The sequence below is a fragment of the Festucalex cinctus genome, chromosome 14 (genome assembly GCF_051991245.1).
Source record: "Festucalex cinctus isolate MCC-2025b chromosome 14, RoL_Fcin_1.0, whole genome shotgun sequence".
In the NCBI taxonomy this organism is placed as follows: domain Eukaryota; kingdom Metazoa; phylum Chordata; class Actinopteri; order Syngnathiformes; family Syngnathidae; genus Festucalex; species Festucalex cinctus.
Window position 1 is genome coordinate 556,010 of NC_135424.1, and position 15,951 is coordinate 571,960.

The 15,951-nt window shown below is 39.0% G+C and overlaps 1 protein-coding gene across 2 annotated transcripts in view; it reads right to left on the reverse strand.

Moving 5' to 3' along the window:
- Window positions 1-13,096, reverse strand: part of LOC144001138 (bone morphogenetic protein receptor type-1A-like) — a 30,434-nt gene extending 17,338 nt beyond the window's left edge. The window contains exons 1-2 of one of the 2 annotated variants that reach the window (XM_077495188.1): window positions 12,817-13,096; window positions 7,019-7,091 (exon numbers count right to left, since the gene is read on the reverse strand). In XM_077495188.1, the coding sequence (XP_077351314.1) occupies window positions 7,019-7,091; window positions 12,817-12,835 (92 nt within the window). In that variant the 5' untranslated portion in view covers window positions 12,836-13,096. The remainder of the gene's footprint in view (window positions 1-7,018; window positions 7,092-12,816) is intronic. The other variant, XM_077495187.1, reaches the window with a different exon arrangement.
- Between the last annotated feature and the right edge of the window lie 2,855 nt (window positions 13,097-15,951).

The window sequence follows — 15,951 nt, forward strand, 5'->3', positions numbered from 1 at the left end:
AATGGGTGACTTGCCACCAGAAAGAACTACACCCGCTGCACCCTTTGAATTTACTACAGTTGACCTTTTTGGCCCCTACCAAGTGAAGGATGACATCAAGAAAAGAGTCACACTGAAGGTCTGGGGGGTTGTCTTCTGCTGTATGGCCAGTAGAGCCATCCACTCGGAACTGGTGAATACCCTATCCACTGAAGGGTTTCTAATGGCCTACCAAAGGTTTACGGCGATAAGGGGGCATCCCCGTAAGATTTGGTCAGACCCTGGTACAAATTTCATTGGAGCAAAGCCAGTCCTCGAAGAACTGTACAGATACTTGGACAGTCTGAATAAAACAGACCTGGAGGAAATGGCAGCCAGAAATGGAACGGAGTGGATGTGGAAAGTTCATCCAGCTGATTCGCCGCACAGAAATGGTGCTGCAGAAGCTGCAGTCCGTGTTGTAAAGAGAGCACTACAAGGCATTGGAAAAGAGTCTGGGCTGTCTTACAGCGAATTCCAAACAACCCTTCAAATAGCAGCCAGCCTAGCAAACGACCGTCCAATTGATGCCAGGGCGCAGAGCAGAGAGGGCTGCATTCAATATGTGTCGCCAAATACGCTCCTGCTTGGTCGATCATCTCCAAGCGGAGACATTAAGACATTTGATTTTTCCAGCTACCCATACAAAAGGCTGAGAGCAATGCAAGCGGAAGTGAACAAATTCTGGAGTCTCTGGAGTCAACTGGCTGGTCCCAACCTGTTTGTAAGGAGCAAATGGCATACGGCAGAGAGGAACGTCACTGTTGGAGACATAGTATGGCTAAGTGACCAGAATGCGCTCAGAGGTCATTTCAAGCTTGGAAGAGTTGTCAGCACCAATCCAGACAACAAAGGCATTGTGAGGGACGTTAACATCAGGATCTTTCCAAGCTATAATGTGTCTGTGGGAAGAGCTCGGAAAGCAAAGATCAATCAACTTGCCTCTGATAGACAGAAGGAGACGATCCAACCTACTATCCTCCACAGGGACGTCAGGCGACTTGTCGTCCTGCTACCGGTTGAAGAACAGATGGACAGCAAAATCGGGGCATCATCTTGACTGTTTCATGGACATTGTGTGAAGACTATAAAGTTTGCCTTTAAAGCAGGCGCCCTTCTCTCAGCTTCCACTTAGGAAGGCCGAGTGGGAGGTGTGAAGCCAAACCTGTTGTCTTAAAAAATAATTAATTTCATAGAGTGATTAATGTTTATACAAGTAAATATTAAGTTAAGCATATTAATATTGTAATGTTGGAAAATAAATATGAAAGTAGGAGCTAAAATTAGTCAACAAATGTAGATGATTTTTAGACTGATGGGAGTAGGCCACCTGTTGTGTCCAGAGCATTTAAGGCGTGGCACCACTTGGTGTCACATGAAAGTCAGCCTTGTAGTTAGCAACTACCTAGCAGCACCATGACACACTCTGGAGTATCACTGACAGATGTGTTGTGATCAGAGTGCAGGGCAAGCTTCCACAAAATTGAAGAGGCAGCCGGTAAGAGCAATATATTAGTGTTTGTCTAGCGATGCTAATTGTTTGGGTGTGATTAATTGTTTGAGTTTGAATGTATCCAGGCCTGTTGAATTGACTTGGTGAGAGGCACGGTGTTTAGGAGTGCGAGTTTTACTATAAGGATGTTGGTTGCTGGCTAATTGTTTAACTGTTTGAATTGATATGCTCGGTTTCTAGCCTGCTTTCAGTCACACGTGGTGAAGAGTTTATTGTGATGATTCTGAAGGAGGAGTTGAATGAGGGCTTAGTTGGTAGCATTGATTTAAGTGTATGTTTATAAGATAAAATGGGAAAAAATGGAAAAAAAAAACAACAGGAAAAAAAATATTTGCAATTAAATAAGTTTAAAACATGATTGAGTTATGTATTAAAAACTGATGTAAATGATTTTTAAAAATTAACTTAATGTGTTTATTGAATGAGTCATTGTATTGATATAAAATGGTTTGTATTGAATATGGGATATGTTAATGTAGGATGTATTTTGATGAGTCTAGATTGTTTCAATGTGCTTGTAATATTCTGTGTCTATTGTTTCCTTGTTTGAAAGGTTTTTCACCTAATGGGCAACCTAATGGTCAATACCTTGAAATTGAAATAAAAGGAAGAAAAGAAAAACTTTTGTCATTGAGTGAATCCCAGTTGGAGTCTTCAAGTGGACGCTTGTTTCTCTTTCAAGTTGGAGGAACTGCACTTGAGTAGAATAACTTGACACCCATAATTTGCCAATTACGCCGATTGGTGGTCCAACCCGGTCCCGATCCCCTGTGAAAATCAGGGGTCGGTCCACTGTATATTTGCTGGTCACTATTTGTTCATCACTTCTGATTTCAGATTCAATTTCATGTTGCATGTATATACAATAATAAAACAGGGGCAATATGATGCAGGGTTTTTCCTGCGTATAAAATTCAGAGGCGGCGGCCAAATAGCGATACCGCTAGTAAATAAAATTCCCCACCTATAAATGACATGATTTTAAAGAAAGACCAAATATATTGTTTTTCCTTAAAATTGCATCAAGTTAATGTCAACGTTGTATTCATATCATTTCAAATTTCTCGTCCCTGATCGTAAAAAAAAAAAAAAAAAGATTTTCCTGGCTGATTTCTATTTTTTTTTTTTTCTTAAAAGTGCGTTACAAAAAAAAAAAAAATCTATTGTTTATCGATTCTGATCAAATATCAACGTTGTGTGTTGTCGAGCAGAAGAATCAATAAATTCTTCTAACCTGGCTCGGGGTCCTGGAGGCGTTTTTTTTTTTTTTTTTATGAGCGTGATCGCCATAGTAACAGCCAGGCAGGTCTGGCCGTCAGAGTCACAGTGTTGCCTTTTGTCCTCCGGCGCGGCCGTAAAACAAAGCCACGCTCACCATAAAAGCAGCAATATGATCATAAATCACACGCAGCGTCAGGGGAACGTACACACGCGCAAGCCAAATGTTCGTACAATGTTTTAAGGTACTGTAAGGCTTCAAACAAGCATTTTCCACATGTGAAGATGACAACTAACCAACATCAAAAGCCCTGAACTGGGCTTCATAAGATTAATTTGATTATTTTAAGATTTTGCATCATCTGGAAATAAGATACATTGAAAAACAAGCAAGTTATATTTACTAAGCTCATTTTTCATCTTTCCAATAACCAAATGCATTGATCTCGTGGTAGAGTGCCTCCACTCAGAATTGGAGGTTGTGGCTTCAACCCGGGTCATACCAAAGACGACAAAAATGCCGCCTGTTACTTCCCTGCTTGACACTCAGGCAAAGTTATTCAAGATTGAAAATAAATACGTGTATTTTAAGAAAATAGTTCTATTTATTACAGTTTGGAAAAAATCTATATAACTTGTTTTTAGTATAAAAATACTATTTTCAAGACCACTGTGGTTGATATGGGAATAGTATTATTTTCTTATTTTTCCCAAATTTTACAGGTAAATTTAAATTTATTTGAAGTAATATTTTTCTTATTTTACTATAAATTTTCTACTGTCCTTTTAGCAGTGTGTTCATGCCTTCGTACAGTAATAACAATAATAAAAAAAAAAAAATTGTGTGTCCCTCGCAAGCCCTCAAGTTGTCTGTTCAAAGTGAGTTTTCATCGCATATTTTGAAACAAATATTTGACACTTTAGCTGAGCTGCTCTATGACAACAATACGGCGAGCAGACGCAGCAAACTAAAATATCGTTCTAATTGTAGGTGGCGCACTACGAACTGATGTGTGTGCGTGTGTGTGGTCAGCGAAGGGACTGTGTGAGGAATCGCCACATGGTTTCATCCACTGTGTCGGCTCGGAAGCTCACGTCAGACCGCAGAGTCAACATTACACACCACTCGGTGGTCCTTTTGCGTGCGCGCGCGCACGCGACTAGAAAAACAAAACGATTGAAAGTCCCACGATGAAAATGTCTTACTCTTATAACAAAAAACGCATTCGCTTCAGTTTGTCATCATGAGGTGCGTTTCCATTCCCTTCAGTTTTGCGCAAAAGGCACGTTTGGCAAAAGCAAGCTGGTAATGGAAACACCGCATTTGCGGAAAAAACAAACAAACTCAAATATCGCAAAAAACGTTTTTGCACTCTCATGAGGTGGGGGTCGATTACTTACTGTAAATCTACAGTAAACTTCAACCGTACGTGGCAAACATCACAGATTGTTTTTTCCCTAATGTGTCTGCAACATATTTCCCAATAAACGAAGGTGACTTCATTGGAATTAAATTGAATAAAAGCCCAAAGCCAACAACACAAGCGCTCGAAGACATAATTGCATTTGCTCAAACAATTTATGTTGGTGGTTGAGTCATATATATATATATATATATATATATATATATATATATATATATATATATATATATATATATATATATATATTTTATAAACTGTGTTTTTTGTCACCATTTTTTTTTTAGCCGAAAATGAATCGAAAACTACAATCGACGCCATTCATCGAGACGAAAACGAGAACTAACATTGACTGACAATTTTGTTCAATGGCTAAAACGAAAATGAAAACAACACGGTGACGAAAATTCACACAATCCAATCAGAAGGAATGAAACGCAGGTTGGAGAAAAAAAAAAAAAAACTCAGAAAATGCACTTAATTTAATGTTCAAACATGTTTACGTTCATTGTGCGGCTCGAAGATTCATCTCAAGCAATTTTAAGGTATAATATTGCCAGTTCAACATGTTTCATTGAAACAATTAATAAAGACGCCGTTGTACTACGTAAATGTCTTGCGTATCGACTAAACTGTCGATAGATAGTAGACTAAAATTGAGCTTTATTTTCATCGACTAAAATTGGATTAAAACAGATACAATCAGATGACTACATTTGAACTAAAACTTTAATTTTAGTCAAAAGACTAACTAAAATTAAATTAAGATTTCTTGCCAAAATTAACACTTTTTTTTTTATGTTTACATTTTTATGTTATTTTTTTAATTACTTTATTTTTTAATTTGAATTTGAATTTTAATTCATTTTTTAATGAACACTGTTCATCCCTCAATGTTGGAAAATGTCACCTGATAGGGTCGGTAAAAATGGACGCACAAAAATGGATCTCACCATATTCCATCATTCAATCTCAACGCTTCTGCTTCTGATCTTTTCAGATGGTGGAACTCTGACTGACATACTTTGACCGTGAAATCATCCATACTTGCATGCTCAAAGGAAGAAAATGAGTGTGCGTCCTGCGGGACATATGGGAGTGATTTTGGAGAGCAGACAGGGCCTCTGAAGGACTCCGAGTACGTTTCCAGTCAGAATGTCCACCAAAATTCCACTCAATGACCCGCTTGATTTTGACAGAAAAATCCTGCATTTCCTTCAATAAAAGCTGCCCTCCAATAATTGACGTCTGACCACCACTTCTTCGCCAATAATGAAACGATGATGTCGCTTCTTCATAGCTATTGTGCATCATCAAAATCAATCATCAAAAATAAAGAGCAATTTTAGTCAGCTAAATTAACAGTTTAGTCTAGTTTCTTAGTGCAGTTTCATTTTCAAAAGGCACGTTTTGGCCCTTATACGTTTAAAATCAACACAACTGCTGAGTTCGAAATGAAAGCAGACAATGGACAAAATGAGCCAATCAGAGGTTGCAATTAAAAAAGCAGGAAGCCTCCCAATTGGTCAACTCTGCCGTCATTGCAGGGGTTAAGGGTTAAGCTCACGAAAAAGGGCAGGGGTCTAATTTCCCGGGGGGTACGTAGCGTTCATGCAACCACACCAAAAAAATAAAAAAATCATACATGTATTGTGAAGCACACAAACATAACGCACACTCAAACATGATGTGTGTGCGTGTGTGTGTAGTTCAAGCAAGCCATTAAAATGTGCACAATTTAAGATAGTGGGTCACGTTTTTATATCACGTGAGCACATGATGTCATTGCGAGTAAGTTTTGAATGTGAACATGTGTGTGCGTGACACTGTAACGTGTGTGCATTTGTGCCATGATTGTGTGTAATGCAATCGGGGTGCAAAAGTATACCGTTATAAAAAAAAAAAAAAAAAAATAGATGTGATGTCATCATCAGTCAACAGCAAGTCGAAAAATGACCTTTTAAAAAGGTATTCATTGTACATGGAAAATAATCAAGTTATCAAATTCATTCTGTACAAAATATGAACTTTCACTGCTGAAAATTGTTCAATGAGTCAAGCATACCTTTAATAATAATAATAATAATAATAATAACAATACATGTTTTCTGTGACGTATATGTGTAGGGCTACACAATGTTGGAAGAACATGCGATATAGTTGTTGAATATTGTAATATCGATATTATTGCGATATATAACGTACCGAAAGAAATAAGATTTTTTTTTTTTTATCTAATGAAAGAATAACGTTTTTTTCCACTTGGCAAATTAAACATGTGCAACGTATTCTTAGTTAATTAATTGTAATTACCCCTGATAATGTTAAACTATTGGTTGGTGATAGGGCTGCACAATATATAAAAAATATCGATATCGTGATATTGGCCCATGCAATATGCATATCGCAAAGACATGCAATAAGTTTCATATGGAATATTATGCTTTTATCTGAATTTAACCAGTCAGCCGCTAACTAAAATGTGCACCGCCATCCAATAGTTGAACATTATCGAGATGTCGTTGCAATTAATTAACTAGGAAAATATTGAGTTTGCTTATTTGGCTGCTTGAAAAATGTAATTCTTTCCTTATGTACATGTTATATATCACAATAATTTCAATATTGTGATATTCAGCAACTATATCGCATATTGCGTGATTTTGTTAATGCACATTTAAGTTTGCGTCCGACTGGTCAAATTCAGCAAAAGCACAAAATTCCATACGAAACTTATCGCATGTCTTTGCGATATTCATATTGTGATAGATGTTTTTTTCCAATGTATTGCCCGGCCCTACTATGTGTGCATGTATGAGACATACTGTACGTGCGTGTGCGTGCATACCTGAGCGCTGCGTCCGCGCGTGTAGCATGTTGCCGCAAGGCTCCATGGGAGAAGCGGGTCACATCAGAGCAAACTGGCAGGGACGAGAGCAACACACACACAAAAAAAAAAGCTGAGTCATGTTTTCACCAACCGTGCCGCTCGTCATGTAACATTTGACATGAAGAGGAAAAAAAAAAAAAAAAGTCAACATGGATTGACTTCCTGCTCTGGATGAAGAAGACAGAGCGAGGAAGCGGACGGAGGAGCGGCCATCGTTTTGTTTTTATAGCACACGACAAAGAGAAAATAGAAGTCGCTCTCACTCACGAGGGAGCAATAAAAAATAAATAAATAAATAAAAAACAGCAGCTGCATCTCGTTTATTTCTGGAGGGATCAACTACATTTTTTCGATGCAAATTCAACAACAACAAAAAGCACTGACGTGACATGCAAACATCAGAAGACGATGACGACGACACGTGAAAGAAAAGAAGCAAAATGTCGCGGGCAAGATGCAGCGGGCATGTGCCAAGTCATGCTCCACGGATTGCATAAGACGGGCACCCGTTGCCTTCTTCAATTGGGGACAAATTATTAAAATATTAGCAAGTCTTTCAATATTTATGCATTCACTTCATTTTTTTGAACAAAATGATTTCAATTGTTTTTTTAAAGTTTGCCCACAGTGTTAACTTGCACCCCCCTTCTAAGAGTGCCGGGTATCAATTCAGATTTCCAAAATCCATTTGATTCAGAAGGGCCTGATTCGATTCGATTCACATTGATTTTGGATTCAGTTCAGGATTTCATGCGGTGCCAATTTGACCTTTATACGAAAGACATTCCCAGAAGTAGCAATGCTGCAAAATATACAAAATGTCACAACAAGACAGTGGAACTAATCGACAATGTGAACTGGTTTCTTTGCCCCAATTGGAAATGGTTTCATTCTGGTCACAATGAAAGCGATAAACATGTGCTGATTAGATTAGATTAGATTAGATTAGCCTTTATTGTCATTATACAAGTACAATGAAATGAAAGCTCTGCCATAAGTGCGCACATAATAGACAGATAAAAATATATACAATAAAATAAATAGGTTAAAAAATAAAATAAAACCAATACTGTATAAAACCACTGTACATATTGCAATGTACAAATGTGCAAAAGTGCAATGCTAGTCCTTAAATGAGTCCAGGTCAGTTGTCAGTGCATAGTGGAGTTGAGTATGATGACAGCTTTTGGAAAGAAACTGTCTCTGAGTCTGTTTGTTTTTGTTGATATTGCTCTGTAGCGCCTACCAGAGGGCAGCAGGCTGAAGAAGTGGAAACCAGGGTGTGTAGGGTCCTTGATGATTTTTCTTGCCCTACCGAGGCACCGGGAGTTGTAGATGGTAGACAGTGGAGGAAGGGGGCAGCCGATGGTCTTCTGTGCTGTGTTGATGACCCTCTGCAGTCTCTTCCTGTCCGCTTCTGTGCAGCTTGAGTGCCATACTGACACAGCATAGGTCAGCAGACTCTCAATTGCTGATCTATAGAAGGTCACCAGCAGTTTGGTGTTAAGTTGCTCCTTCCTTAGTAATCTCAGGAAGTGCAGTCTCTGCTGTGCCCTTTTAACTAGTGCTGTGGTGTTAGTTGTCCAGGAGAGGTCTTTAGAGATGTGAACCCCAAGGAATTTGAAGGTCTCCACGCGCACCACGCCTTCGCCGTTGATGTACAGAGGGGCAGGGGGAGTTTTATTCCGTCGGAAGTCCAGAATGAGTTCTTTTGTTTTGGAAATGTTCATTGTTAAGTTGTTGAGGGCACACCACTCAACAACTTAACAATGAACATTTCCAAAACAAAAGAACTCATTCTGGACTTCCGATCAATGTCATCACATGACCAAGACAACAAGGTCAGCGAGTCGCCAGTGTGGCGAGCGCGTCTGAATTATTCACTGCATGCCAGTATTTAAAGCCACAATCAATAAACATGAAAAAGTCAACATGGACGCTGCTTCAAACTTAACGGCAACACGACGACATCGCGTTACATCTGCGCATTACGCTCAATTCAAAAACAAGCAGCATTTTTTCCCTGACATTCAACAACCTGCTACAACTATGGTCAGGAAACATTATTTGTAGTGTTGTTCCGATACAGATACTGATATTGGCAGAGGCCCCAATACTGCATTAAAACACTTGTATCGGTATCGGTGAGTATTTACAAGTAACATATCATTATTTCCGACACTAATATAGGACTTGGATGCAGCATCTTTTGCCTTGCTCTGATGTGTGACATGTTCACTGCATGCCGATCTAAGAAATCCTATTGGCCCTTGAATGCTCCGAACCAATGGGAGGACAGCTTTTTCATGTTGGGGAAAACAAAACAAAACAAAACTTCGGTATCGGTATGTATCGGCACCGGCCCATACTGCAAAGCTGGGTATCAGAATCGGTATTGGGGGCCAAAAAACGTTATCGGAAGAACACTAATTATTTTGCACAATTTTAGAATAATTGGCGTTGAATTCTATATTGGCAGGAAGTCTTTTTAGTCACTTAGACAAGACGTGCAACTTATGTGGATTGTTCATCAGTGAATTATTCATTTTCATCAGGAATTGTAAAATGTTCACAGACAGTTTTGACTTGTCGTAAACACATCTGGAACATATTCAGACTATTTTTCACAAACCCGAACAAAAACCCCAAACGAGCTACATTCGCATGTGTTTGTCACGCAGTGAGATGCAGGGAACTTTTCATTCATGGATCTAATTTAAAATTCAACTTCATAAAAAAATAGGAACTCCCTACACTTTTTATTAAAAATAAATAAATAAATAAATAAAATAAAAGTCAAGAAATGTTGTTGATTTTAGAAAAATTTACAGTAGAAATCTTTAGGGATCTATTTACTTGTTTTTTTCATTTGTATTATTATTATTATTTTTTTCATTTAGCTTAACACATGCTAATGACGCGGGAAACTGCCTGCAATGTTTGTTATAATTTTTTAAACAAACCGGTCAATATAGTTTAAATATTTTTTTTTCTTTCTATTTTGCGGCAAATATTTTACTTCTTCAAACATGCAGAAGGAAAGATGATAAAGGAGCTGGTTATTTATCTGCTGCAGCAAACCACCATGAACCTCTGCACCATTTGAGAGATTTGCAGGAGGAGGAGGAGGAGGAGGAGGCATCGCATGTTTTCCTCCCCAGCTCAGCCACTCTGTCTCCAGGTTCCTCTGGGAGGGGGGAAGGGGGGAGCAAATGGGAAGGAAAGCAGACAGAGGAGAGTGCTGGAGACGTGAAACCTGATCTCCCTCCTCCTCCTCCTCCTCCTCCCGCTTCTGCTGCTGCGCCACCTCGCCGTAGCGCCTCCAGACTGGCGGCGGGTAATGCGATCCTAAAGCCTGCAGCATTGGAGGCGCTCCAAGGAAAGGCAGCCCAGAAAAAAAGAAGGGGAAAAAAAAGCAGGAGTAAGTCCCTCAGACGGACACCCTCACAATGACGAGCCCAACAAGGAGGAGGGGAAGAAAAAAAAAGAAGAAGTGAAAAAAGTGTGGAAAAAGAAACGTACTGTTTACAAACAATGGCTAGCATGATTAGCATGTGTTCTAGGGATAGACCGATAATCGGCATTTTCACGGTTGACGGACGATAAAAGGTCAATCTAAAAGCATTTTACTCTCAGGGTACTATTTATTTCAATTTTCACTTCGCAAGCATATTACGTCGCCTTTCATCTGACCATTAATGTGGATTTTAAACATAGAAGGGCCAAAACATGGCTTCTGAAAATTAAACTGCACTTAAAAAAAAAAACGCACCACCAGAGGGTGCTAAAACTGCACGAATGGAAATCAATCCGACTTTTTAAAACAAACGCCCTGCTATTAATATCGTGACATGACGATGACGATATATTGTGGCGGTTTCAAAATCGCGATATCACGATATTGGCGTCATCGTTACATCCCGAATCACGATATATATTGACATTGAATTGTTGCCCAGCCCTAATGATATATTTACTGAAATATTGTTTACAGAACAACACCAAAGTCATTTTATGACGTTGACCACGCGTGCGCACACAAATTCTTTCCTTTATTAGTATGATATAAATAAGTTGCGTATGTGCGTGCGCGTGTGCTCTGCACGGAATGTGCAGCTGTCTATAACTACAATTCTTCACTCACTTGTGCTCTGAATAAAACATGGGCAACAATGAGCTTAAGTCGTTCGCTACAATCAAAACATTTGGTTCCAGGAAGGAGTTTTCTCGTTTGAAACGTTTTTTCTTGAAGTTCCAAGCACTTGAGGAGTGGCCATGACCCAACACAAATAAAAATAGAATAAATCAGTCAAAATGCTGCAAAATGGCTGCCACGGGATGACTTCAGTGCAGCAGTCATGTGACTCAAAAAGCAAATGCATGGAAACTTAAAAAGCATGCAGCATTATGAGGTTTTTATTCATTTAAAAAAAAAAAACTTCACAGGTGGCTTAATAACACGCAAGAAATGTCAAAAATAATCCGGGGAATCGATTCCGTCACACAATATTTCTCACCATGGTGAAATTGGTTCGGTTTAGGGGGCGGGATCTGGTCTGGGCCAATGGGGAGCCCAGCTTTTGTTCGCGTGGCAACCAGTGGGCGGGATCTGTGACAAGCACGGCCCAGGAGGTGTGGAAAGGAAGCCATCTTTTATTTCTGCTGAACTCAGCTAAAGCTAACGTGTGCGGATACTGCAGCTCTGCTTACCTATTGGCATTGATAATGACGGTGCTTGAAAGTGTCTCTTGCGCTGGAATTTGTATAATGTACTTTTTTTTTTTTTATGTTTCATGTCATATTTGAAGGGTGGCTTGGACACACAACTATTTGGTATAACACATCAAAAAGCCCATTTTACATTTATGCTTTCACAACTAAAACAAAATGTTCCACACTTGAAAATGAGTAACATTTGATTAAAAATTAATGCTTAAAATATATTTTTGTGTTTGATTTTGTTGAAGTTCTTGTTTATTTCCACGCTCTTCATATTTAAAATATCTTGTGTGTAAAAACAAATGTTGACCAAAAAAACTGTCCTGTCAAATTTAACCCTTTTGGGAAAATTACAAAAATACAAGTCTCCCTATTTCGTTTAGCTTATATTAGCGGACGAGCTAACATTTTGTTCAAAGTTACAAGGTGACAATGTACAAGTTTCGAGCTATTGCTAAAGATTTTGTCATCTGAAGAGAAGATGAAGTGGAAAAGTTTGGAGCTAAACGTTAAGCTAGCTGAGGAATGCGGCTAAAGACTTGACAAACTTCGACCAAAAAAGAAAAGTTTGACATCCCATTTGTTCATTGACGTGTCAGTAAGGACTCGAAAAAGTGGGATTCTTGTGGAATTAAAATAAGGAAGACCAAAACAAAAACAAACAATAGTTGAAGGTAACTTTTTTTTTTTTTCTTCCCCCCACGACGACAAGCGAAGGGCTCCGTCTATCACCCGGCAACAACACCCAGGAAAATCTGTTGGGTTGCGCGAGCTTTCGAGTGATTTGATGGCTTCGTTGCACAATCATATGCTCACCAGACTTTTACGTTTCTACCGTGTGGAATGGACAAATAGTGAAAACATTCCACTAATGACACGTGAATGGAAAAATAATCTTCTACTAGTGAAACCAAGTTGGCTGTAAACACGAAAGCCCGTCTCCAGATTCCGCTCCAACAAATAGACGGCACCCACAAGGCGAAGCCAAGCAAGCAAAAAAAAAAAAAGAAAAGAAAAGTTGACGACTGTCGTCTTACCTTTTTTGTCGCGTGTCATCGACGACTACTTCGCCCACTCTCCCCCTCTCCCTTGGACGCTTTTTTTTTTCTCTTCAGTCAGTGGATAAAAAGTCGAAAATTCCCAACAGAGTCGAAGAAGGACGAAGAGTCCAATTGCAGAGTTTTTCTGAGCGATTCCAGCAACAAGCGACGCGAGCTTGCTAACTTGCTTCTTGCTCGCTCGCTCGCTCGCTGACTGCGCGTGCGTGTGCGCATGCCCGTGCGTGCGCGCGATTTCACTGATGGCTCGGCCCAGCAGCAACGCGAGACTGCGCAATCGTTACTTCGCCGGAACAAAACACAATAGAACAGAGGACACACGCAAAAAAAGTTGATTATCATATTATAAACAGTACAGTTGCAATTGTAACTTTCATTTCAAGGACTCCGGAAGGGAACGCTTCGTTTTGCAAGCAAACACGGTAGTCAAATTATCGTGACAAGTTTCAAGTTATAACGTGATATTAAACTTTTTTTTTTTTTTGTCTGGAATTGTATATGGTATTTATCAAGAAGTCATTCAATGATATATATGACTAAACGTAAAAATGATCAAGTAAAAAAACAAAAAACAAAACGTAAATTTGTCCATCAAGGCTCAAAAGTAAACAATTGGTTTTGAATTAGCCTACTTTTTGATTTGCATTTGAACGCAACACATTCACCGCGAAAAAACGTTTGTTTCCAGATTTCCAGTTGCGCAAAAGCACGCAACATCTCAACTTGATCGAGTCTTTAAAACTCGAAAGTGACAAGAACACACTGTTGCCATGACGACAGAGCAACCGAAATCTCATTTGAAAAGCTGGATCAGTGCCACGATTGATCCGCCGTTGAATCACGGTGGGCAAAATGGCGGTTGGGGGCGGCTGGTGGCGTGTACACGAGCGGTTTCATGGCCGATGATTAAATAAGTGCGGCACAGAGCTTCATCCATCAGGACAAGCAGACAAGCAGCCTTTTAAAGTCCTCCTCCTCCTGCAAGATTCAATTTGAGCTGAAAGCAGAGGAACCTTCTGGAAGATGAAGATGAAGATGAGATGAGATGACTTCATCAACCATTGACGAGGATTTCCATGGTTACCGTCGTGCTTCGTTGCACTTCAACTTGCCGGACAGATCCTCCTCGAGTAGTTTTTTTTTTTTTTTTTTTTACTTGTCAAAAACACCTTTCTGTTTGAACTAATTAAAAAATGGCTTCTCTATTATACATTAAGAAATTCTGAACCAACTTCTGTGTCCCTAATCAAGTGTCCGCGGAGTTCTCAGCATACTATCTGCCCTACAGCACCACCGTGTGGTAAACTGACTTCATTACACATGGGCGGTGCAAAACTCAACAACAACGACACACAACCCAAAAAAATAAATAAATAAAAATGATTTGGGGATGGAAGTCATGGGACAGAACAAATTTGGCCAATTTCATATTCACCAACACACACAGACACACAAATTTCAAATATTGATCAGACTACATGTGCGTAATTATTAAAAAGTGTTGAAAATACACACGGTTATTTATTGTGGTCACCTGGAAAGTGATAATTTTTTTAGAGTAAGGATTCCAGCCGACGCAGACTAGTGATACATTTGACTCACAACATTGTTACTTTGAATAGCACAACGTTCACAACCTTTGAAAAATGATCGTCATGATTTTGATTACTAGATTATTGGCAAAGTCAATTTTAAAAGTATTAATACTGTAACGTGAGGGTTCGCTGGTGTTTTTTTTGTTTTGTTTTTATTGAGCAAATACACAAACAAGGCACATTTGTAAGATCAAATGACAAGCTACTTGACGCAGACTGAGCATAAACATTCATGAATATTGAAAATAAAGGAAAAAATCAAATAACATTCAACAGAAATGACACTTGTAGATGCCTCACTTCCTGAACACTCGTCAGCTGACCAACCTTAACCAATCAGGAGCGAGAAAACTTCGGCGAATGCAAGTGAATGAGAATATAGCAGATTCACCACGTCAATTTAGCTACTTGTATAAAAAAAAAAAAAAAAATATATAAATGTGTAAATAATAATCCTAGTAAATATATATTTGAACAAATTTACTTAAGTCTTACTCCTTTCTGAATCTTACAATACTTTTGCTTTAATCAAGAACATTTCGACGAGTTTGGAAAACGAACGAAATGTTTTGCTCGTGCTTTGACAACATTTGTGGCTTTCCACTTCATATGAAGAAAAAAAAACAAGTCAACTTGGAGCAAAATCCGTCATCAACGAGCATCTGGCAGGCACACAAGAAGGAAAAAGAAAAAAGCAAAGAAAAAATCAAACATGTGATGTGCGTTGCCCTCATTTCCGCCCTCTCGGGCTCGTCATCGGAAGAAGCATCAAAGCGAGCAAGCGAGCAAGCGAGCAAGCGGGCGTCCTTCAAACATGCCAAGAGTGGCATGTGAGCGCTTAATATAGCAGCAGGCCTCCCTCATATCTTCAGCGGGACCGTTTTGACATGTTGTCTCCTCTACGCATCATGCCACACGTCCACGCACTGTCACCCGCATAAGTTAGGCACCGCCCACCTTTCCTGGGGGAGGTGCAAGTCGCGACATGTGTCGCATGCCTGATGGCCCCCGAGGAGACAACAGGTTATTTTGGAGCCTTTATCAAAAACACATGCCGGACAGGGCGGAACAATCGAGCTGCTGCTTTGTGTTGACAACTTTGGAATGAGAGTCATCACATCCATTTGAGTGACCGCTTATTTGTGATTAGATATATATATATATATATATATATATATATATATATATATATATATATATATATATATATATATATATATATATATATATATATATATATATATATATATATATATATATATATATATATATATATATATGGACCAGGAAGTCAAGGAAGGCTCATGTGTTAATTGTGTCTAAAATGGATGACCCAAATATTTTGACATGAACAAATATTCTGAATGTCATACACAAACATTTCATAAATATGCTACTTTTCAAGCATGTAATTTTGTCTATTGCTCAAACACAACCTGCGCTACCTTTCAACGTAAGCATCTGTTAAAGGATCATCTGTGGTCAAAATTAATAGCGTGATTCATCTGCGTTAGTACGC